Source organism: Astyanax mexicanus, chromosome 18 (genome assembly GCF_023375975.1).
Source record: "Astyanax mexicanus isolate ESR-SI-001 chromosome 18, AstMex3_surface, whole genome shotgun sequence".
In the NCBI taxonomy this organism is placed as follows: Eukaryota; Metazoa; Chordata; class Actinopteri; order Characiformes; family Acestrorhamphidae; genus Astyanax; species Astyanax mexicanus.
Window position 1 is genome coordinate 3195641 of NC_064425.1, and position 25291 is coordinate 3220931.

At 38.6% G+C, this 25291-nt stretch overlaps 1 protein-coding gene across 1 annotated transcript in view; it reads left to right on the forward strand.

Annotated features, from left to right (window-relative positions):
- Positions 1–25291, forward strand: part of sik2b (salt-inducible kinase 2b) — an 85616-nt gene that overhangs the window by 4046 nt on the left and 56279 nt on the right. Inside the window, exons 2-3 of the mRNA XM_022675039.2 lie at positions 3999–4115; positions 12748–12811. Coding sequence (XP_022530760.1) covers positions 3999–4115; positions 12748–12811 — 181 coding nt within the window. The remainder of the gene's footprint in view (positions 1–3998; positions 4116–12747; positions 12812–25291) is intronic.

Consider the following 25291-nt stretch of genomic DNA (forward strand, 5'->3'; position numbering starts at 1 on the left):
CAAACTGAACTGAACTGCAAAATCCAAAAGCAGTGTGTAAGACTGGTGGAGGAGAACATGATGTCAAGATGCATGATTTAAAAAACTGTGATTAAAAACCAGGGTTATTCCACCAAACATTGATTTCTGAACTCTTAAAACTTTATGAATATGAACTTGTTTTCTTTGCATTATTTGAGGTCTGAAAGCTCTGCATCTTTTTTGTTATTTCAGCCATTTCTCATTTTCTGTAAATAAATGCTCTAAATGAGAATATTTTTATTTGGAATTTGGGAGAAATGTTGTCTGTAGTTTATAGAATAAAAGAATCATGTTAATTGTACTCAAACATAAACCTATAAATAGCAAAATCAAAGAAACTGATTCAGAAACTGAAGCTAAAAACAGTAAAAAGGTAGTACCCTGATGTGCTAATTAGAGGTGAGTTCAGATGAATCCAGCTAGAGCTGCATCTGCAGAAAAGAGGGGATGTTTAATTTTGCAGGAGAGCAGAGTGTCAGGGAATTAACGGAGATAAGAGGATTATGTTGTACGGTGCTGACGTCTCTGTTGCTGCTGATGACGTTTCTGGCGTTAATGTGGAGCTGCTGGTTTTTAGTGGGAGAGGAAGCGTTCTTCACCATTACTCTTAGCTCTGAAAGGAGAAAAATTGACTTTTTTTGTAGTAAAACATGATAAAACGTTCTTACCTTTGATGAATAGCACACCTCCGCTCTCCCACAGCGTTCAGAGATCCAGAAATTTTAACAGTTTGTCCAAAACACCCTTCAGACTGGGAGATACGGAGCATAATTTACCCTAATAAATCACTTTTTACACCGTTATCCAGCTCAAAGTAGCTCCACAACTCCTTACTAGAATCTGGAGAGCCCTGACATTTAAACCGAGGCATTAATAACTTAAAAAAAAGTGCACAAGAAGCTTATTAAAAAACACTGCTTACATCCTATAACGCTTCTATGTAGCTCCGAGCACCGCCATCACTGTACTGATAATGACAGACATATATATACATAGATTCCACATAACCTGCCTCCTGGCAGCTGCTGCTACTCTACGCTATGCTACGTCTATGTATATATATATATATATGTCTATGACATTATCAGTTCAGTAATGGCATCGCATGGAGCTGAAGATAGCATTATGGGATGTAAACAGTGTTTTTTAATAAGCTTCTTCTGCACTTTTTAAGTTATTAATGCCTTGTTTTAAATGTCAGGGCTCTCCTTATTCTAGTAAGGAGGTGTGGAGCTACTTTGAGCTGGATAACGGTGTAAAAAGTGATTTATCAGGGTAAATTATGCCCTGTATCACCCAGTCTGAAGGGTGTTTGAACAAACTGTTCAAGTTTCTGGATCTCTGAACGCTGTGTGAGAGCGGAGGTGTGCTATTCATCAAAGATAAGAACTTTTTATCATGTTTTACTACAACAAAAGTCCATTTTACACCAGAGTTCTCCTTTAAGAGATTGGTGTCCTTCATCTGCCCGCATGACCTGAACTCTGCAGGGCTGAGGTCCTGCGGCTCAGATCACAGGACTGGCCGTGATCATGAGCTCAGAGGGCACTCAGTGGTCAACTGGACAGCTGGACAAGTCTCTCCTGGGGCATTATCAAAATACCGGCCCTTAAAACTCAGAAAATAAATGACTTAAGATTTTAATATTTCTTTTCATTATATTCATAAGACCTCAGACTACAAAGAAAGATTATTTTTCCAGCTTAATCACTGCGTATTCTTACTTGCATATCAACGTCCAATGTCCAGTGAAAAACAAGTATCTCCAAAACAGCAACTTAACAGGAGAGAGAAAGAATTAGCCTATATACTGAAATTTCAATAGAAGCCAATGTAAATGCAGTTTATTTCTGGTCATTTTTAAGTATTTCTATTGGTCCATTCATCAAGAAATTTTCACACAGTATAAGGAACAGTTGGCTTGTTGAATTTATGTAGTAACCTAAAAATCGACAAAAATGGAGATGCGTGTTTTTCATTGGACAGCGACAACATGCATAAATCTTGATGAAATTGATGAAACTTATGTTGACCTAAACTTTTTTTAATTGCTTATGTTGACCTTGTTCGCTTTCATAAATTAATTTTAATTTTCTAAAGTGTTATTTTAATAACTGTGATTTTATCATTAATTTTGAAGACAAGTTTGGTAAAACTAATATTATTTACTGATGAAATAGCTTGATCTTTTTATGTAAATAGCCAAATAAATAATTAAATGATTTAAAAGAATATTTTTTGAGCTTTGCCAGGCATTGCCAGCCCAATCTCAGAGACAACTGTATAATTGCAAATGCACAAAATTTCTTTAAAAAAAAATTCTTTTTCTGTATATTTGTAATAATGTGTCAATTCAGGGAAACCTGTCTTGATATAGACACCCTCTAACTCTACCCTCTAACGCTATAACTTTCATATAAACACACTTTAAATAGGGGTTCTTCAGTGGTTCTTGGGTAAATGCAGTGGGTTTAGAACCATGGGAGCTGACCATGAACTATTTTATTGTATTACGATTCTTCATAGTATTTTTAAAAACGGGTTCCACTACTGTTGCTTGTGAGAGAACCCTTTTTAGTACTATATGGAGCTTTTTTCAGTGGGTGATGATAAAAATTAGAGCAATATACTGTATACTTTATATTTTTATCACATTAGCCAGTAGGGGTGGGCAATATTATATCGTATACAATATATCGTGACACAGAAATATCAAGATATTAAAAATCCATATCGTGATAATAGGGCTGTTCTGTCTTAAAAGTAGTCTATTATTATTTACTGTGAAGCTTTAGGTGTATTTATTGTATAAGTGTTTTAGTTTGCAGTTTATATGCATGCACTAAATATTCTGCAATATTTTTTGCTGCGTTATATTATTTTATGCTATATTATTTATTTTGCCACATTATGATTATTCTGTTATACTATTATACTATATTGCTGAAATGAATGAATTATTTTAGTTTTCCTATATCGCCAAGTATATCGTTATCGCAAAAATACCCTGAAATATCGTGATATTATTTTAGAGCCATATCGCCCACCCCTATTAGCCAGCATCACCTTAAAACACAGATTTTTCTCTGTCAATTACAATATATTCATCAATAAATATTAGTTTAAATCATCAGATCTGTCTGATGCCAGTATATTTGCTGATCCTGATAGGACTCCAGTATTATACTAAATCTCTAATATGTGGACACACAAATGTTTATACACTCCATTTACTATGATATTTATCGTGACACAATGTATAGAGCAGATGACAGATGCATGAAAGGATGAAAAGTAAAGAAAAATTATTAAATTAAGATATAATAAAAGGTTTTTTTTGTCTGAGGGTGATGTAATGATAATTATGCTGTCTGCAGATTGCTGTTGGCAGTGGCAGTAGACGTAGGCGCTATTGAGAGTCCTGAAAGTGGACTGGGGTCCAGAATTCAGGCTCCAGCACACAGCATGCACATCTCCTCTTCTTTCACAAAGTTGGTGTCCTACAGAGAGCCTGGGCTTCTTCACGCCAAGAGTGTGTGTGCTGTCGTGCCGTTGCCCCGTGCCTCCTCCTCTGCTCCATCTGGAGGAGGTGAAGATTAGCACTTCACCATCAGTCCTGCTGGAACGTCAAGGAGTGTTTATGGAGAAGCGGCCTGATGTACTAATATAGTGTAGACTGCTCCTCAACCAGCGATCTGCAGCCTGAGGAAACTATTTGAGTTATTAAGCTGGTTAATCACATGCAGGGGTCTTCAGACAGGTGTGTGTGAGTGTGTGTCGGCACCTCTCACATGTGACCCTTCTTTAATCTACTACACCGGGGGTCCGTGTGGACCGGATCGTCCGCCATTCGCTCGTATCACCAAGATCTCAGACACTAATTAACACACACACACACACACACAAACTCCGCCGCAGCTCTAGGCGTTAGTCTGGGTGCTAACTATAGTGTGTTTGCTGTGCCCTTGATTCAACAGGTGGCCATAAAGATCATAGACAAGACCCAGCTGGACTCGGTGAACCTGGAGAAGATCTACCGGGAGGTGAAGATCATGAAGATGCTGGACCACCCTCATATCATTAAGCTGTATCAGGTAAATATTAACCCAACATATATATTTTTTAATCTCTCTGAGTTGTTTATGATGCTGCACATGATGAAACTCTTCCTCAACCTCTTCATCATTGTCTGCAGCAACTAGTAAAAGAAAATATTCAGAAAAACGAGTCGATCAGGAAAAGCACCGTGTCTACATCAACCCATGAATTAGTATTTGTGGCTCCGCCCACCTTGGCTCTGGACCGCCCACAGGCAGAGCTGAAGCCGGGCAGCGACGCCGTCTCATCAGATAGGAGCCACAGTAACAGCGCTAGGAGTTAGCAGCATGGCAGTTCATTCCTGTGTTATTTGTGCGAATAACACATCAGTGGTATTGTTATATGATTTACCCAGTAATTCAGAGCTAAGAAACAAATAGTTAGAATTTGTCTATGGATGAACAACACCAGCCAAGTACAGTTGAGATAGGTAGGTGTATGTTTAGAACAGTTCTGTTTACACTAGTTAAAAGTAAAAATCTACTTTGTGTGTAACTAAAGGTTTAAATAGGATCTCCGGTGGATTTGGTGTTTTACAGAGACTAAGCCTAGGTCAGTGGCTGAACTGCACTTAGCAGGGCTTTATTACACATGTTGTAAAGTAACATATAACATTGAAAAGGCTGTTATAAGTGTAAAAATGTCTTTATTTTAAAACATTTCTAACTGTTGTCCGTCTCGTCCGTGCCTCCTTGTGTTGCAGTGCTGTTAGCCAATCAGAGGCGATATGTTTGCATGTATGAATATTCATGAGCATGTGCTGTAATCCTATCGTTTTTCCCCGCACTCTCCTCCACCAGACTAAAGCAGTGTTATACAGAATCTCCTAAGTACTGCCCGGCTTCAGCTCTGCGTGTGGGCGGGGCCATGAATACTAATTCATGGGTTGATGTAGACACGGTGCTTTTCCTGATCGACTCGTTTTTCTGAACATTTTCTTTTATTAGCTGCTGCAGACAATGATGAAGAGGTTGAGGAAGAGTTTCATCATGTGCAGCATCATAAACAACTCAGAGAGACCTGCTGTATTTCACAAAGAACAAGAACAAGTGGATTTTAGCGGAAGGAGGACCTTTTAAATATAAAACAAAGGGAAACGTATCCTTTCTGATTCAAGTTTGATATGCTATGTTTAAACCCAAACTTTCCTCAGAAATTCAGAGGAACTATGAGTGATGAATCTCATTTCTGAGTGCTTTTTTATCTGCTGGTGATGTTAACAGTTCTGACGTTAAAACGTAAAGCTGCTTGTGCTGCTGCTTACTCATCCAGCAGCTGATGTTTACTGTATCAGAGCAGTGCGGATGTCAGGAGGTCAGCTCTCGGGTCGTAGTTACAGACTAACTTCTCTTTTTCTCTCTCTGTAGATGCTTAAAAGTATTCCAGCCTGTGTTACAGTAAAGAGTCTGTGGCTCTTCCTGGAGTCTGGCTCCTAGAGTGGACAGACTTTGCAGCCCGAAGGCCCCGGTGGAGATACAGTACAGGCCTAAAGTTTGGACACACCTTCTCTTTTTCAGTGCGTTTTCTTTATTTTCATGACTATTTACAATGTAGATTCTCACTGAAGCATCAAAACTAGGGGTGGGCGATATGGCTCTAAAATAATATCACGATATTTCAGGGTATTTTTGCGATAACGATATACTTGGCGATATAGAAAAACAGAAAAATAATTCCTTCATTTCAGGAATATAGTATAAAAGTATAACAGCATAATCATAATGTGGCAAAATAAATAATATAGCATAAAATAATATAATACAGCAAATAATATTGCAGAATATTTAGTGCATGCATATAAACTGCAAACTAAAACAATTATACAATAAATACACCTAAAGCTTCACAGTGAATAATAGACTACTTTTAAAACAGAACAGCCCTATAATCATGATATGGATTTTTAATATCACGATATTTCTGGGTCACGATATATTGTATACGATATAATATTGCCCACCCCTAATCAAAACTATGAATTAACACATTTGGAGTTTTATGTACTTAACAAAAAATGAGCTGTCCTCCACAGTCACCGGACCTGAACCCAATCCAGATTTAAGGTTTGGGGTGAGCTGGAGCACAGAGTGAAGAAGGCAAAGGAGCAACAAGTGCTAATAAACACCTCTAGGAACTCCTTCCTTCCTTCAAGACTGTTGGAAAACGTTTAATTTCATTTCAGGTGGCCACCTCTTGAAGCTCATTGAGAGAATGATACCAAGAGTGTGCAAAGCAGTAATCAGAGCAAAGGGTGGCTATTTTGAAGAAACTAGAATATAAAAAATATGCTTTTTTGTTAAGTTCATAGTGCTGATGCCTTCAGTGAGAATCTACAATGTAAATAGTCATGAAAATAAAGAAAACGCACTGAGAAAGAGACGGTGTGTCCAAACTCTTGGCCTGTACTGTAGCTCCTCTGGCGGAGTTACTGTACGTCCTCGCCGGGTTATGTAAGGGTCCGCTACACTTGGGTTGTTGGGAATGTGAACAGCGCTTCATTATTATACAACCGAGCTGCGTCAGGCCGAGTGTGTGGCTGTGTAACGGTGGTGTATCATTATTTCCAACAGCTCTTCCATTCGGGCCGCATGGGTCAATTAGTCATTTCCTCTCGGGCCACGCAAACAGAGGGCCGCTCGGCAGGCTCCCGCTGCCTCATCTCAAACCCCAGCTTCCCTCAGTCCCCATCTGCCTGGACCCAGGGTCTACACACTATACACACACACTATACACACACACACACTCACATTCACACACTTTACACACACTGTCAATATTTGTCTGTGGCTCAGAACCCACGTCATGTATTTACAGCATTACCCAGTAATTAGCATTTTTTAGCTGTGTCTCACTGGGCCATAAAACGTACAAAGGTTACACACAAAGGGGACAGGCCGCTTAGGACTGGTCAAAAGGCATGTTTGTCTTTTTCCCTTTGCTTCTCTTTTTCTCTAACCGTGTGTGTGTATATAAGAGTGTGCGTGTGTGTGTATAAGAGTGTGTGTGTGTGTGCCGCTACATGTTTAATTGCTGTGTGATGACAGTTTCACAGCAGCGAGGCCGGTCGTTTAGGACCGAGCGACGGAACACCAGCGGTTTGTCACGTCGGCCCCTAGCAGGACGGTTGCGCCGCGCAACACGAACATTTGCATGAGATGATTCTAGTTATTTCCAGTCATTTGCATACTTGGCAGCTGATTTGGAGCAGAAGTACTTTGTGGTCAGTGTGTTATGAACATTTCCTGAGCTCATGGCTTCCATCTAGGCAAGTTTCTGGAAAGGAAAACACAGCTTAAGAACATGATTCATGCGCTGGACCGGCGGCTGACTTTAATAGTCAACAGCGTATTGTCTTTAAAAGGCAATGAGAAGAAGAAATCTGTAAAATCAGTGCGAGTGAGGGACAGTGTGAGTCAGCGAGAGACCGTGCAATTGGAAGCGAGAGACAGTGTGAGTGAGAAGGAGAGACAGAGAGCGTGAGAGGGAGAGACAGAGCGAGAGTGTGCGAGTGAGAGAAAGACAGTGGGAGTTAGTGAGAGACAGAGCGAATAATAGAGAGCAAGAGACAGCGTGAGTGATGGAGAGCAAGAGACAGCACAATTTAGCGAGAGAGCATGAGAGAGAGCGAGAAAAAGGGAGAGACAGAGTGATCTAGAGAAAGACAGCACGAGTTAGCGACAGACAGAGCGAGTTAGACAGTAGATAGACAGCGCGAGAGTGATTAGCACAGCGGCAGTGTGTCGACTATTTGAATGATCACCGTGATCATGCTCACCACGTTTCTGTGCACGCTCTGCACTTGTGTGCATCAGTGCACGTTTCGTGCGCAGTATCGAAAACAGGCACCGAAATGTTTTAGTCCTTTCAGTACTCTGCAGTAGGGGTGGGTGATATGATAATATCACGATATTTCAGGGTATTTTTGCGATAACGATATACTTGGCGATATAGGAAAACTAAAATAATTCATTCATTTCAGGAATATAGTATAAGAGTATAACAGTATAATCATAATGTGGCAAAATAAATAATATAGCATAAAATAATATAATGCAGCAAATAATATTGCAGAATATTTAGTGCATGCATATAAACTGCAAACTAAAACAATTATACAATAAATACACCTAAAGCTTCACAGTGAATAATAGACTACTTTTAAGACAGAACAGCCCTATTATCACGATATGGATTTTTAATATCATGATATTTCTGTGTCACGATATATTGTATACCATATAATATTGCCCACCCCTACTCTACAGTACCGAGACATTTTGTTCAGTGCCTTTTTGGTATCGAATTTTGATACCCAGCCCTGCGCATGCATAGATACACTTAAATACCAATTCGCAGATTTATATTAGACCGTTTGTGTGCAGTTCAGACTATCCAGTTAACCTGATCTCCATGTTTTTTGGACGTTGGGAGGAAAGCTACATGAACTTAAACTCTGCACCCATAGAGGGATTTGAACTCAAGACTTTAGACAAATAATGATTAATCACAATCATTTGTATGACTGTTAATTGCTGACTAAAGTGTAATGATGGTGAAAGCTCTAACAAGCCCCTCTCAGTTTAAATAAAGCAGATGCGCTGAGTGAAGCCGGACCGGCCGCCTGCATGAATGACCGCAGTAGTGTTTTCTGTGGGTCTGGCTTGTGTGTATCAGTTTTAGAATAGGTCCTCGCTCCTGCCTGCGTTTATTCAGCTCTATTCATCTCTTTGTTTCCTTTGGCTAATTTTGGAGTCCTCCCACACATCGCTGGCTCTGTCGTGGCTTTATGAATCGAGCTCACGATCCAGAAAAGCAACAGTGAGCCGGTCTGATTCACGGCTGCACCATTGTGCCGGTGGCTAAATGAGACGTACGAGGGGACGGGGACAGGGACAGCAGCAGCAGCAGGCCCTGTACTGTTTGTCCGTTTCGAACACGGACCCGTTGTTCTGTCCGGTACGAGAGCCTGCTGTCCACTCGCCATGTGGTTTCTTCGTCTTTGTCATCCTACTGAATCATATAGAGTGTTGTGGGAGGCACCCTGGGCTTGATGCAGCCTTATACACCAATCTCCGATTTCAATTTCAAATCGGAGACATATCCATGTGCTAAAAGATAGAGCCCAAAAGATCTAGCCTGACCCGGCCCAAGCCCGTGCACATTCTGCCCAAACCCGACCCGAACCGCCCAGATTTAAACAAAACATTTTTTTAGAGCAGGGGTGTCCAAACTACGGCCCGCGGGCCATTTGCGGCCCGTTTCCTGTTTTGGAGGTATTTTAGAAATAGAATGAAAGTTGGCCCGCTGTTAAGCATTTCTAGCGCAGAAAAACGGAGCAAAATTGTCTGAAAGCGGAGAGAGTGCGCATTTCTAGCGCAGAAAAAAGTGCCAAAGAGTCTAAAAGTGGAGAGAGTGCGCATTTCTAGCGCAGAAAAACGGAGCAAAAGAGTCTAAAAGTGGAGAGAGTGCGCATTTCTAGCGCAGAAAAACGGAGCAAAGAGTCTAAAAGCGGAGAGGGTGCGCATTTCTAGCACAGAAAAACGGGCCAAAGAGTCTGATAAAAGTTGGCGTAATTAAAGAGTTTAATATTAGGAGACATCATGAAAATAAACATCAATTTGAAAAATCTTAGTTTACACAACACTGTCAAAGATAAAGATAGTAAGTCAAGTAAAATGGTGTGTAAATGAAATTATCAGTAAAAAAGTGTTATTTAATGTGATATATTTCATTATTTGTTTTATTACAGCGTGTGGCCTGTGACTTCAAATATATTTCTCCTTCATTATTTAATAAAAAACTGTTTACTAAGAACAGATCTCTCTGTCTACGCAAATATATAATTAACAATGTTCAAGCATATAAAACATTATCAAAAACAACAAACGTTTTTTTTTGTTTTTTTTTTTTAAACATATAGCCTTAGAGCAAAACAACACATAAAACAACAACAAGGCTACCTTCTAACTTGTGCAACATTTTATTTAAAACACAGTTTGATTTGTTACTTTATTATATTGTGATTATCAGGACATATCTTTATATTAAATAGAAATAGCATCACAAAACAGAGCCTGATTCGACCCGGCCTGATTTATATAAAATAAAAATAGCAATAAAAACAGAGCCTGACTCGAGGAAAGTGGTTGGAAAAGGGATATAACATTAAATCAGTGATATGCATTTGAAGGAAGGTCACAAAGCAAAGAAAAATTATTTTTTTCAAAGGACAGGAACAGTTCCCGAGAACTGCGTTAAACACTAAATAATATGAGCCATTGACCTCACTTTTTTTTTTTTTTTTTTTTTGGTCACCATGCTAACAGTCCAGCCTCATTCACACCCTTTTCACAAAGTAACAAGAGCTGTTATATGCCTGCGTTAGTGCGACCATAGCTTTAAAGCACAGTACTAAAAACAGCCTGTTTGATTTTAACTGTTATACAGAAGGTAAAAACAGCAATATAGAAATGAGTTAGGATATTTAAGTCACACAAATGTCATGAGTTGGTTTTGGGGAATAATGAAAAATGTAGAAAGAAGAAAGAGGAACTTAAAATTAGGGTTCATTATCAGCATACTACTGAACCATGCTGAAAAAAACCAGAAAAACCTGAAATACAGTATTTCATTTCTCATGATCAGATGTACAAGACATAACCCGGTATGATCTCAGTACGCAGCCACGGCGTGTTTTTGTTTTCCAAATTCCATTTTTCTTCAGATGGGCTAGAATTACAGCCTGGTAGAATGTTTTGGTTTTGTTTATGGTCAACACCGTTATCTGTTCATCACTGAAGTTTCGGTTTCTCTTTTACCCTGAGCTCCAGAGCTTGTTCGTAGTTGTTTCACTGAACCTGATGAGTGAACACTTATTACAACATCCTGTGCACAGGTTGCGTGTTTAGCTACGAGCTCAGTAAATTGACTGTTGCTTTTAAAAGTTGAGAAGTTAGAAGTTGAGACCTTTTTTAAGCAGCAACATTAGTGGTGTTAAATATATGACTACAATTGCACTACTTAATCATTTCAGACCCTGCGTTAATTACAATCGACATCATGTAGTTTAGTTTTTCAGACCTGCTGTCTATTAGAAATTAAACAGTAGCTTAGCCCCGCCCACAGCACTGAACAATAAAAGCAACTTGGTCATTGGAGCATATTAGCACTACAAAACAAATGAGGCAAAGTATTACTCTAAGCTCATTTTTAAAAATTCTTTGTGATTTAGAACACTTTTTATCATGTTTAGGAATAAAATAATTTTATATTAATATAGAGTTTATATTAGAATAGAAGAGTCTTATTTTGTGTGCACTACAAGCAGAAAACAGCGTTCTAATATATAACTGGAAATTCAGGAAACTGCTGAGATATTTAACTAGCTGTTTAAAGTTTGATATATAAAGTAGCACTACTAAGGTAAATGTAGGATAAAAGTAGCACCACTGAACAAAATTTATCCATACATTTTTACTCCCAATTAGGGGTGTGCCATATTGTATCATACGCAATAAAATCGCCAACATTTTTAAATATCATGAATATTATACCCTATAATATCGTGCCATAAAACCCACCTTTTAATATCTTAGTTAGGGGTGTGCTATATCAAATCTTATGCAATAAAAAATAATATTTTATTTCTGTAGTGTATTCTTGAAATATAAATGTGTATATATATATATATATATATATATATATATATATATATATATATATATATATATATATATATATATATATTTATTTATTTATTATTTTTTTTTATTTAGTGTGTTGTCAGATCGCCAAGAGTATCGTTATCGCAAAAATACCATGAAATACCAAGGTAAATTTATGATTAGAAAGGCACTGCTGAGAAAAGTAGTGAGCTGAATATACATGTATGAATAAAGTAGCATTCTGAGGTAAATATATTTTGCTTTGGTTTGTTTGCTGGTATATAAAAACGTTAAGTGTTTCATAAATATTTAAATTTTAATAAATTGTGGTTTTGTGATTGCTTTTTGTGTATGCTATTCATGTTATTTGACTTATTTAAAGCTCCACTAGGTAGGATTGAGATTTTTCGCTCGTGGGCTCCCCCTACAGTTGTAGAGTGTAATAAATGTTTCAGGCGGATTAGTTTCTCTTTCTCGTTTTCTGGCTTTCACAGACACATTCGGTCTCTTTCCAGCTTCTGCCAGAGTGTCTGTATGTTAGTTTGTAAAGAATGAACCAGTAGTCCTTGTAGAACTGTTAGAACTAAAGGTCGGAAAGCAGGTCGCAGTTCTCACGAGCGTTGGTCGCGGCCGCCTCGGAAAACGTACAGATTCTGGTTTGAGCTCAGAGGAGCTCTGGCACAGACACGAGAGCACCGCTATTCCTCCTATTACACCTCAATGCAGCACTGCAGTGAGTTTCAAGCTGTAATTTTACTTATTTAAAAAGAAGTTAAGGAACTCCTTCGTAGTGTAAAGAAAACTATCGGCCAAAATGTTTTATTTCCATGCATCTCTAGTGAATCTCGTATCCAGGCACATTTAGTACTGTCCCCATGCTTTCTTCATACGTACAGTACATCTGCCCCTCAGTGTGAAGAGTGTTACCGTGGTGATGTTCACTATCTTCTCTGCTCCTCTGCAGGTCATGGAGACCAAGAACATGCTCTACCTTGTGACGGAGTACGCCAAGAACGGGGAGATTTTTGGTGAGTGGATTTTGCACAGATGCATGGCTTGTTTGGTGATGTTTTTTTAGAGTAAAGGGCAGTGTTGTAACATCTGTGCTAATCTCACAGCTGCAGTGTTTTTCGAGTGCCACTGTTTTTAGCATCAATTTGTGGTAAAGGGGGAAATTAAAGTACAGGAACAGAATGTTCAGTCTAGAGTTCAGTTTCAGACAATATTTTTAGTAAGAAATATGACTGTTAGTACAATGAAACCTAAGCAGTTTTAAAGGGAACTAAAAAAAACAGTGAAATCTGTTGAAAACCAATAAAAACCAATAAATCATTGGTAGATAGTTGATCACTGTATGTTGTATTGGTTCATGTTGCTGCTACTTGCCTACTCTCCCTATTTGTGTGTATATATCTTGATATCTATTTAATTCTATTTCATTGTATCATATATTTATATATATATATATATATATTCATACACAGCTCTGAAAAAAGATTAAGAGATCACTTCAGTTTCTGAATCAGTTTCTCTGATGTTGCTATTTATAGGTTTATGTTTGAGTAAAATGAACATTGTTGTTTTATTCTATAAACTACAGACAACATTTCTCCTAAATTCCTAACAATACAAATATTGTCATTTAGAGCATTTATTTGCAGAAAATGAGAAATGGTAGAAATAACAAAAAAAAAGATGCAGAGCTTTCAGATCTCAAATAATACAAAGAAAACAACAAGTTCATATTCATAAAGTTTTAAGAGTTCAGAAATAACAACAATATTTGGTGGAATAACCCTGGTGGTTTTTAATCACAGTTTTTTTTTCATGCATCTTGGCATCATGTTCTCCTCCACCAGTCTTACACACTGCTTTTGGATAACTTTATGCTGCTTCACTCCTGGTGCAAAAATTCAAGCAGTTCAGTTTGGTGGTTTGATGGTTTGCTATCATCCATCTTCCTCTTGATTATATTCCAGAGGTTTTCAATTTGATAAAATCAAAGAAACTCATCATTTTTCATTATTGGTCTCTTATTTTTTCCCAAAGCTATATATACACACATGTAGGATGAATCAAAAGTCGCAAGATGAGGGCTAATTAGTAGTTGATAGCTGGCTATCAGCTGCTAATGGACGGTTATTGAACATGAACATTATTTGAGTGCATGCTGTCTTTACTATTACTCCCATATAACATGTTCATAATCGAAGAACAAAAAATATATGAAGAAAGGCTACTGTGTTTATCTTGGCTGATAATGTTAGAGGTCAAAATGAAATGCGCTCAAAGGCGAGACTAAACAAGGAACATTAGAACAGTCATCATGGCTACATGAGCAATCAGCAACATTTTGACAGATACCACGACCTTTCAGTCTGCAAAAGTCAGAGACGACCTTTTGTTTATTAATTTTTTTTTGTCAAAACAGCCATTATGTACATTTTTCAGCACTGGGGAAAAAGAAAAACATATATTTTACTGAAAAATATTTACCCATCAATATTTAATTTGACCACTGTTAAAGATTTCCATCTGCTAAAATCCATACAGTTGGTCTCTCTCAGTTGTTTATGATGCTGCACATGATGAAACTCTTCCTCAACCTCCATTGTCTGCAGCAGCTAATAAAAGAAAAAAAATATTCAGAAAAACGAGTCGATCAGGAAAAGCACCGTGTCTAAATCAACCCGTGAATTAGTATTCATGGCTCCGCCCACTTCGGCTCAGGACCACCCACAAGCAGAGCTGAAGCCGGGCAGTGACGCCGTCTCGTCAGATAGGAGGAGCTTACAGTGCTAGGAACAGCATGCAGTTCATTCCTGTGTTATTTGTGCGAATAACACATCAGTGTTTATATACTTTACCCAGTAATTCAGAGCAAAGAAACAAATGGTTAGAATTAGTCTATGGAGGAAAAACACCACCAGCCAATTACTATTGAGATAGGTAGGTGTATGTTTAGAACAGTTCTTTTTTTTTTTTTACAGAGACTCTTAGATTAGGTTCAGTATCTGAACTGCACTTAGCAGGGCATTATTACACATGTTGTAAAGTAACATATGACATTGCAAAGACTCTTATCAGTGTAAAAATGTCTTTATTTTAAAACATTTCTAACTGTTGTCCGTCTCGCCATCTCTTGGCGTGGCAGTGCTGTTAGCCAATCAGAAGAGCTGAAGTCTTATCATTTCTCCCTGATCCACTCCTCCAACGGACTAAAGCAGAGTTATACTGGATCACCGGAGCACTATTTTTTAATTATTTATATTTTTTTAAACATCTTATGATGGCATTCATTCATTTATACTACAGACCACAAATAGACATTTTATATTATTACAGGGCTAGATTTCGTAACACAGTAGCCGGAGGAACACACGCAGCACTCGAGTTTGTGGTTGAGTTCAACTCTTTACCCTCTTGTAGTGAAAACTCTCATTATCGTCAGGGATCGAGGTTACGTAATATTGTTTTCTGGTTCACAATGCATGACCCACGGTGGCTCGTTACCAGGAAATCACTGGTATATATCAATCACACAAACACTGGTTCATGCTCTGCCTCGGCCCACCTCGTCCTTTGGCCTAGATCACCAGCGCCTGGCTCTGGCTGGAGCTCTCTGGAATAACGGAGTTGTTTGTTGTGTTGTTGGCTTTATCTGATGGGGGTGTTCACAACAACCAGAGATTTTACTTGCTGACAGCTGAGCCAGGGAATTTAAGCTCAACTTTCACATTCAGCGTGCATGCTGAGACTGGAGCGCACGTAAAGCTCAGGAGGCAAGAGCCCCAACCTTAATCTCTGCCAAGGACATGACTGTCAGGGTTTAGCTCAGCCTCACAAAACTGTTTTTGACTGTAATGAAAAACAAGGCAATACAAATTTATTTATAAAACCCTTTTTAAACAGAACGGTCTTTCAAAGTGCTTTACACATAAGAAAATACAAAGAGAAAAACATGTAAGAGCATAAAGCATGAATAAAACATGATTTAAACATAACTAGTGATCAAAATATTTAAAAGAAGGAAAATTAACTAAATTAATTTGAATAAAAGTGCCGTTACAGAATATAAGTGTGCAGAGCTGCAGTGTTTCAAACTGAGCTGAAGTTCTCCTCAAACATGAAGGATTTCAGCCTGGATTTAAAAGTGTCTAGTATAATCTAGTATGAATGAAGTTTAACTCATATAGCGCCTTTCTAAAAACCCAAGGACACTTTACAATTTACACGTTTTTTATGTACAACCATTCATACTCAGCACTCATCCACACACCGGTGGAAAGCAGCAGCCAATAGCGCACAGCGTACTCTCAACCGGAAACAACCGTCCACCTGGAGGAGGACTGTATCGGGCACAGTCATGCATACATTTACACCCACACTAACTTACATACATACCACACACTTTACACACACACACAGATCAATTTAGGGCAATTTAGAGTATCCATTTAAACAGATCAATTTAGAGCAGGGGTGTCCAAACCTTTTTTTGTTGGGGGCCATAAGGAGAAATATATTTGAAGTCACGGGCCACACTCTGTAATAAAACAAATAATGAAATATACCACTTTAAATAATATATTTTCCTGATTATTTCATTTACACACCATTTTACTTGACTTACTATCTTTATATTTGACAGTGTTGTGTAAACTAAGATTTTTCAAATTGATGTTTCATTTCATGATGTCTCTTAATATTAAACTCCTTAATTACGGCAACTTTTAGACTCTTTGGCCCGTTTTTCTGCGCTAGAAATGCGCACTCTCTCCGCTTTTAGACTCTTTTGCCCCGTTTTTCTGCGCTAGAAATGCGCACCCTCTCCGCTTTTAGACTCTTTGGCCCGTTTTTCTGCGCTAGAAATGTGCACTCTCTCCGCTTTTAGACTCTTTTACCCCGTTTTTCTGCGCTAGAAATGCGCACTCTCTCCGCTTTTAGACTCTTTTGCCCCGTTTTTCTGCGCTAGAAATGCGCACTCTCTCTGCTTTTAGACTCTTTTGACCCGTTTTTCTGCGCTAGAAATGCGCACTCTCTCCGCTTTTAGACTCTTTTAACCCTTTTTTCTGCACTAGAAATGCGCACTCTCTCCGCTTTTAGACTCTTTTGCCCCGTTTTTCTGCGCTAGAAATGCGCACTCTCTCCGCTTTTAGACTCTTTTAACCCTTTTTTCTGCGCTAGAAATGCGCACCCTCTCCGCTTTTAGACTCTTGCCCCGGTTTTCTGCGCTAGAAATGAACACTCTCTCCGCTTTTAGACTCTTTGGCCCGTTTCTGACACCTAATGTTCAAAGTTTGAATCTCACATTATAAAAACCTGCTTAACAGCGGGCCAACTTTCATTATATTTCTAAAATACCTCACGGGCCGCTCAAAAAAGGGAAACGGGCCGCAAATGGCCTGTGGGCCGTAGTTTGGACACCCCTGATTTAGAGTATTCAATTTACCTGATCTCCATTTTTTTGGAAACTGGTGTCCCCAGAGTAAACCCACGCAGACCCTGTGAGAACATGGAAACTCCACCCAGACAGGGAGTTGAACCCAAGACCCCAGAACTGGGAGGTGAACTAGCTAACCTAAACTAGTGAACAACTAACTCTCTCTTTCAACTGCTTCCATTTAAGAGCAGCATAGTAACTAAAAGCTCGTCTCCATGTTTAGTTTTAGTTTTAGTTAGTTAATTCTATTCTGTAACATACTGGTATCCATTGTAGGGATTTAAGGATGAGGGAGATGTTTTCTCTTCTTTTACTCCTAGTGAGAATTACAATTATTATAATATTACAATATATTACAATAATCAATTAATCCTACTAGAAATAAATAAATGCGTGGATTAGTTTTAATTTCGCGAAACAAATGTCGTGACATGCACGTGACGTTTCCTCTGAATAAATATAGCACCAAAAGCAAATCATGTATTGCATGACCCTCGTGTTAGATGTGGAAACAGCCCTTGTTTTTATAAAGCAAGATATAGATGGATCTCAAGGGTAAAAGTGACTGGCTGGCCAGAGCCTTTTAAGACTGAGGATGAAGCTGATGAAGCTTCCGGCACATTTGATAGTGAAGGAAAAGATGTAAGCTTGCTGATTTTAGCAAAGTTCTTCCTCGGATCGCGTGTACCGTATTATTTCAAGATTTCCAGGTATTACACACTGAAAAGCCATTTTGTGCTGCAAGATTGCCGGCTGCTAGAGATAATGCTGTTATATAACCTCACTGTGCATCATCACCATCAAGATTCTGCTGTCCATCATAGGCAGATTATTCAAAGATTAGTTTTCTAAATGAGAATGGTCTTATGCTTTTTGTGCTTTATATAAGCTTCATACATCACACAACAGAGAGCGCAGGCAGGATACGAGCAAGGAAGGTTTGAAGTAACAAAGGTTGTGTTCTGTTTTGGGGTTGTTGAAATTAGGAGTAGCTAATACTAGAGATGGGACCGATCCGATACAATATCGGTATCGGGCCGATATTGACGTAATTCGACATATCGGATATCGGGCGAGCGCGTCCGATCCACTTACCGATCCATATTCCAGTCCACAGCTTGAGCTGGACAGTAAACCCGCCGTAACGTTAACACGAAACACATCACTGATCCGGATTCCAGATCCACAGTTTACCCTGAACATCCAGCAGCTTCAGTCTGCAGCTGACTGAGTAAACATTAGCTATTTGTCTACAATAAAAATTAATCTGGAGAGTTTTAACTTTGAAAACGCTGTACAGCAGAACGGTACACGTAAAGTCAGCGTCCAAATAAACAGATTAACACCAGCAGTCTGTTAGCCTAGCTAGCACTGAACTGACAGCAAATTATATTTATAATTCACATATCCTATAAAAACACAGGATCTACAAACACTAACCAGCACAAACACACCAGTTAGCCGTTAGCAAATGCATTCCGGCATTGTGAATGTAATAAATAACTATATTAAGTGAACTACAGCCATAATCCACATCTAATATCAAACCACAGATCCTACCAACCCTAACCAGCACTAAGAAATCAATCAGTTATTAAAAAACAGTGATTAATTCAGCTCGGAAATACAGTTAGCACCACCGGTTAGCCATTAGCTATTGCAGCTAATCCTCTATGCTACTTGTCAAAATAAAAGTCTCCTGCGCAACCGTAGCAAAACAATGCCCTGAATTTAATATTTAGCGTATTTAATATTTACCTTTTTTTAATATTTAATAAAAATTAAATCATTTAACTTGAAAGGAAACTACTGTGTATTTGCATATAAAGTATGTCAAATAAATGATTTTTGAATGCATTTACATTAAATGCACTTGTGTATACTCTTCAAAGGGCTGTGTGGTCTGTTTCAGCCTCATTATGAAACCTTAATCATAGTACTATTAATAAACTAAAAGTATCGGTATTTGTATCGGTATCGGCAATTTTATCAGTTTTGTATCGGTATCGGATCGGAGCTGAAAAAAGCGTATCGTCCCATCACTAGCTTATACCTAATGTGGTCTTCAATTTGATATGTCAAAAAATGACATATAAACCATAAATGGTTCAGCAGGGGCTGACACTATGATGGGGAGATTGCTGGTCCAAATCCCGGTCATGCAGCTTGCCATCAGCTGCCAGAGCCCTGAGAGAGCACGGTTGTCCTTGCTCTCTCTGTGTAGATAGGTTGAACTCTCTCAACACAAGAATGTGTCTGTGAGCTGATGTATCAGAACCGAGTCGCTGCACTTTTTACACTTTTTACATAGTGCTTTCCCATGATTTTTGGCATGGCAGTGTGAAAGAAATATGTACGATTATGTATAATATAATGTAATGTGAAAGAGAGTTTTAGAGATGTTTCTTACCTACCTTTTTACATCTTTATACTGTGATTTATAGAGAAATGCATATAAAAAACACTCCACTATCTGCTAAGACTAAAATTTACACAACACTGTTTGTTATTTAGTTAGTGGACAGGGTTTGAACACAACACAACAATGAACTGAACCAGTGTCAGCCATCAACCGCGTTTTTAGTAATAATTAAAAATCACTACTGTGCTTCAGAAATCCAACATAACATTGTGTTTCTTCAATGTATAGATTTTTTATCTTACAGCCTTAAAACTAGCCTTATCTATGGGCTGAACAAACAGTGGAGACTAACTAGATTAATTTTACCAAAAAACAGTGTACAGTGCTCTTAAAGTGCAGCGCTGTATCTCGCTGTATCTGGATCAACGAGGAAAAAAAGTGTGTTGCTTCTACTGTAGCTTTACCAACCAGATCAGACTGATCCATTAATGAATTTACTGTGAAAGTACAGCAATAATATGCAGATTATCAGACTAGGCCAGGCTGTACCCCCGTGTTCTCCTGGCTGCAGTGGAAGTGCCCAGGCTTAATTGGCAGATCTGGACTCTCCGCTCCTCAGACAAGCACAGAGCGGTTCGTACCGCTCCATTAAGCCCTCGCTGTAGTGTGGAGCATGGAGAGGTGTTCAGGGGCAGACCTCGCTGCTGAGGAACCTGCCAAGGAAAGCCTGTCTGCCCCAGAGCCTCAGAGCTGCCGGAGCTGCTGCAGCGGAGCGAACTGGAAATTGGGTCAAGCTCGAATAATGAGAAGCTGCGCAAAAGCAAAAGAGAGAGAGAGAGAGAGAGAGAGAGAGAGAGAGAGAGAGGCAGAGAGTAAAAAAACAGAGACAACAGTTTGAAGTTGGGATTGCAATGGGAATGTAGGCCATGCATATTTTAGAAATGCAGAGTACTGGAGAAAAGTGGGCATTTGGGAGAGGGCAGGGCACTGTCTGCCCACGGCCAGTCTCCTCCTCTCCACCTTTCTCCGTCCTCTGTTCTCCACGACGCTCTCCACTCTCTGAGGAACACTGATGATCCTGCTGCTGCAGCTGGGTCTCAGTCATGGGATGGAAAATTAGGCCCACGGGTAAAGCCACAAAAAGCCAAAAAATCTATCATTTTAGATATGCATGAAAGCAACTGCCTAGGAACACCTTAGCAACCACCTGTAATATCTTAGCAACTTCCTAGTAGACACTTAAGTAAACACTTAAGCAATGACCACAGCAGCGGCTCAGCAAAATCTTATCAAGCACCTGGAATTCCGTAGCAACAAATTAACAACACCTTAACAACCACTTGGTAAACCATAGCAACACCATAGCAATGACCTCGCTTAGCAATGACCTCGGATTCCATAGCAACCATGTATCCAAAGGTTTTTGTACACTGCTCTTATATTCATAGTTTAGATCAAAACGTTTTGGACTTTAGCTTTTAGTCAAAAGGATTTGGACTTTTTTTAGTCACTTTTAATCACGCTGCCAGATATTACTCCATGTAAATCTGCTAATGTCAATTTTAAAATCAATATTTTGCTGAATACAGGGTTTTTTTTAGTCACTAAAGTAGTTTTTGGACATTTCCCTATAGGAATACATTCAAAAGTGTCCGTAAACTTTTGGATATGGTGAGAAGTAAATGTAAATTAACTATTAGTGATTAGTGATTTTAATTTTGCACAATAACAGGAAATACTTGAGATGTATGTATGTGTGCTGGGCAGTATGACCAAAAATGTGTATCACATATTTTTTTTTTTTTTTTTATTAATTAATGAATTTATTAATTTATTATATTTTTTTGTATGGGTATTTGATTTGACTTACTCTACTGTTAGGAGTACATGTTTAATATAAAACACCAAGGCTTAAGTTAATTATTAGCCTTGATTAGTTTAGTTTGTCCCACAAAATATATACAAAATATATGAAGAGATCAGACTTCATTAGCAGAAAAACATAAAAAAAAAACTAAAAAAAGAGAAACGACTCTTTTTTTTTTTTTCAAACAACTTTAACACGACTTCCTTTACAAAACGAAATAATTATTAACATAAAAAAAATAATAATAAATAGTTCCAAATGGACCTAAAATACTCAATGTTTAAGTATTCAGAAGAGATATTTCTCAAATGTTCTATTGCATAAGTTAAGACTTAAGTTTAATATCAATTTACTATATGTTATTAAATTTGATTCGGGCCAATAAGTATTAAAATCAGCTACAATTCCCTTCTTTCTCTAGTGAACATATAAATTCAGTTCAGTGTGCATTAAAATTATACTTTAAGCTACAGTATTAATATATTTAAAAGGCTATAGTTATTTCCTCGTATCCAGAGTTTTAAGGAGTTTTATTTCTTGTGCTGAATGAATAAATGATTCAGCACTCTGGACCGATTCTGAACTCGTCTGGGGGGACGAGAGGAACGTTTGTCTGAGCTGTGGGTCTTTTAATTTTTTCCAGAGCTGTATATATATATTATGTATTTTGATTTTTATTTTCATTGTGGTTCTTTTATTCTCTTTCTCTGTCTCTGATTCATCTCTACTCACTAAATCCTCCGGGGAGAGTCAGGTCGTGAGTCAGTGGTGTGTGCGGTGGTGTGGCTGCTGCTCTTTTGTGTTTGGCTCAGTGAACAGCGAGCTCAGTCTTACAGGTGTGAACTGTTTTTAGGTCAGCTGTAAAGAACGTTTCGGACACGCTGAACTCTGACAGGAGAGCGCCTGTGTTTATCCTGGGCGCTCGCTTAATGCCCTGCGAGTAAACACACCCGAGATTACAGCACCGCTCCGCCCACAGCTCCCACACACTCCTGCTAAACTGATATTTTATACCACTGACCAGTGATTACCTCCAGCTCCAGAGTCTGGGCTGTTCAGGGTTGCCAGGTTCAACAAAAAAAAAATCCAGACCGAAGTCCGTCTAAAACCCACCCTTTATAAGCTTAAACTAGCCCAAAATATCTAAATACATGTTTGTCACACGTTTGAAGCAAATGGCAACACAACTATGAGTGTACAGCTTATTAGTATATTTTTTTTATAGGGGATTTATTATCAGTATTGCTATTTATCTTAAAAACATTATTAATATAATAAGTTAATATTAATATTAATTATTAATATTAATAAGTGTTTTATCAGTTCTTTTATAGCAGTTTTATTTTGTAACATTTTTTCATCACCTGGTGATTTCTGCTTACATTTTGATATCTCTCTCAATCTCTCTCTGTCTCTCTCTCTATTTCTCTCTCTCCGTCTCTCTCTCCGTCTCTCTCTCCATCTCTCTCGCTCTCTCTCTCTCTCTCTCTCTCTCTCTCTCTCTTTCACCTTCTGTATCTCTCGCTCACCCCCCTCCATCTCTGTCTGTTTCCGTCTCCACCTCTCTCTCTCTATTTCTCTCTGTATCTTTTTCTATCTCTCTCTCTCTCTCTCTCTCTGTATCTCTCCCTCTGTATCTTTCTCTCTCTGTTTCTCTTTCTCTATCTGTATCTCTTTCTCTTTCTGCATTTCTATCTCTTTCTGTGTCTCTCTCTCTCTGCCCATCCTTTGCTCTATCTCTCTCTTTCTCTCTCAATTTCAATGTAATTTCAATTAAAAATAGCTTTATTGGCATGAATTGCAAATAACAACTTTTGCCATATATAACATATATATATATATATATATATAACAATACATATACAAACATATATATACATATATAGTGCTGTCTCTGTGTCTGTGTGGGTGACTGGCTGCTGCTGCCTCAGAAGCAGGAGAGGACTTGTAAACGTGAGCACGTGTGGAAAGCTGTGCACCACAGTCCAGCACAGTTTTGCAGCGCAGATATTTCCAGTTACAGCTGAATTTAGGCTTTTAATCCCATAAAAACAAACGCTTTTATTCAACTTTTAAAAAGCCGTTTAAAGGCCGGATTAAAGGGCTGATTACTGTTGTTTTGCTGTATTCCTCGGCTTTTGAGTGTCGCTGGTGACGTCACGGGCCCTGCATTTTAATATCACAATATATATTGTTTAAAAATTTGAGAGAAATTTGCAATGTGAACTTTTTGCACCCCGCCACCCCTGAATTTTGGGAAAACCGTGAATCTGGCAACTCTGGTGAAACTGGTGCTGTTTGTGTGTGTTTAAGTGCTTGTATGAACAGAAGTTTTACACTTTATGGAGATCAGATATGCTTAGTCTCTTCAGAAACAGTTCAGACACTTATCATAAAGGCACTGTGAAGAAATTTGTCACAAAATTGCAGCTTTTTTATTTTTTTATTTTTGGGGAAAAGGTTTACGTCTACACTGAGGTTAAATACAGGGTTGGGTTGAGTTTGTCTAGGTGTGGGCACAGTATTATTCACTGTATCATTATCTAACACAGCATTATCTCCAACAGTACAGAAGCCAATGGAAAAGTGCCACAGAGATAGCAGCACAAAGCCGTGTGCAGCGCTGGTACCTTAGTGCCTGTCTGTCAGTTCAGAGCAGTGCGACACATTCCTGGATCAAGTGCGCTTTTTGATTAGCAGCACGATCCGAGGAGCGCTTCAGTCGAACGTAGACGGTTGATGGAATTTCGCACCTTCCCTCTAATCAGTATCACAGCAGCTCCAGTTCTTCTGAATTTCTCTCTTAATCCATTGTGCTTCATATTTGTTTTTCCTGCTAACTGGGCCCGATGTTTATTAGGACATTAAATTCAGGGTGGCCAGAGTAAACAGTCTGAATCTACGGTCAATATTAGTACAGGATCTTTTGTCATTAATAATTCCACGTCATTCCATGTCTAGGCCTTAAGTAAACAGAGTGATTTCTGTGGATCCACTCAAATAAACGGATCATAAATCTTTACATTTACAAACTCAAATGCTTCACATGATCCTGCTTGTGCTGCTCGCTGATCCCAGTTTAAGTGACGTGGTTTAAGCCAGTGGTTTCCAGCTCTGGTCATGGAGGATCTCCTGTCCTCAATGTTTTAGTGGTTTCCTGCTCTAATAACACACCACCTTCAACCTTCAACTCAGGAAGGGTTTGGTTTGTAGCTGAGTAGCTGGATAATGTGTGTTTAGGACAGAGTAAACACTAAAATGTGTTGGGACGAAGGTCCTTCACTCTGGAAACTGGAAAAAAAATACGTATTTTATATGGATATTACATTAAGAGAATATGCATGTATAATACAGATCAGTTATACAGTATTTCTTGTACTATAAAGTGCACTTAAAATCCTTTAATTTTCCCAAAAATCGCCTTATACAGCGTTATAAAGGGATATCAGATTAGTTCTCCAGCACCGAGACTGGAGCAGTATTAGCATTAACCGCTAACGGTTCTAAGTGCTAGCTCTTTCGTCATTAAGAGGTGAGGAATATTAGTATGTAGCCTTCTTCTAACCCTGGCTAGCACTGCTGGAGCATTATTAGCATTAACTGCTAATCGTTCTAAGTGCTAGCTCTTTCGCTATTCAGAAGTGAGTATATCAGACTGTAGTTTGTGCATTTATCTTGTTGAAACAAGCTACGTTGGAACAAACTGCTAGCTAATATTGCTCTGGCTTACCAGAACACTCAGGGTTCCTCAGTATAGCACTGTCAGGCAGCGGTTAGCCGCTAATGTTGATGCTAATGCTGCTGCCCCCAGCCTTAGTAGAAATCTGCAAGTCTAA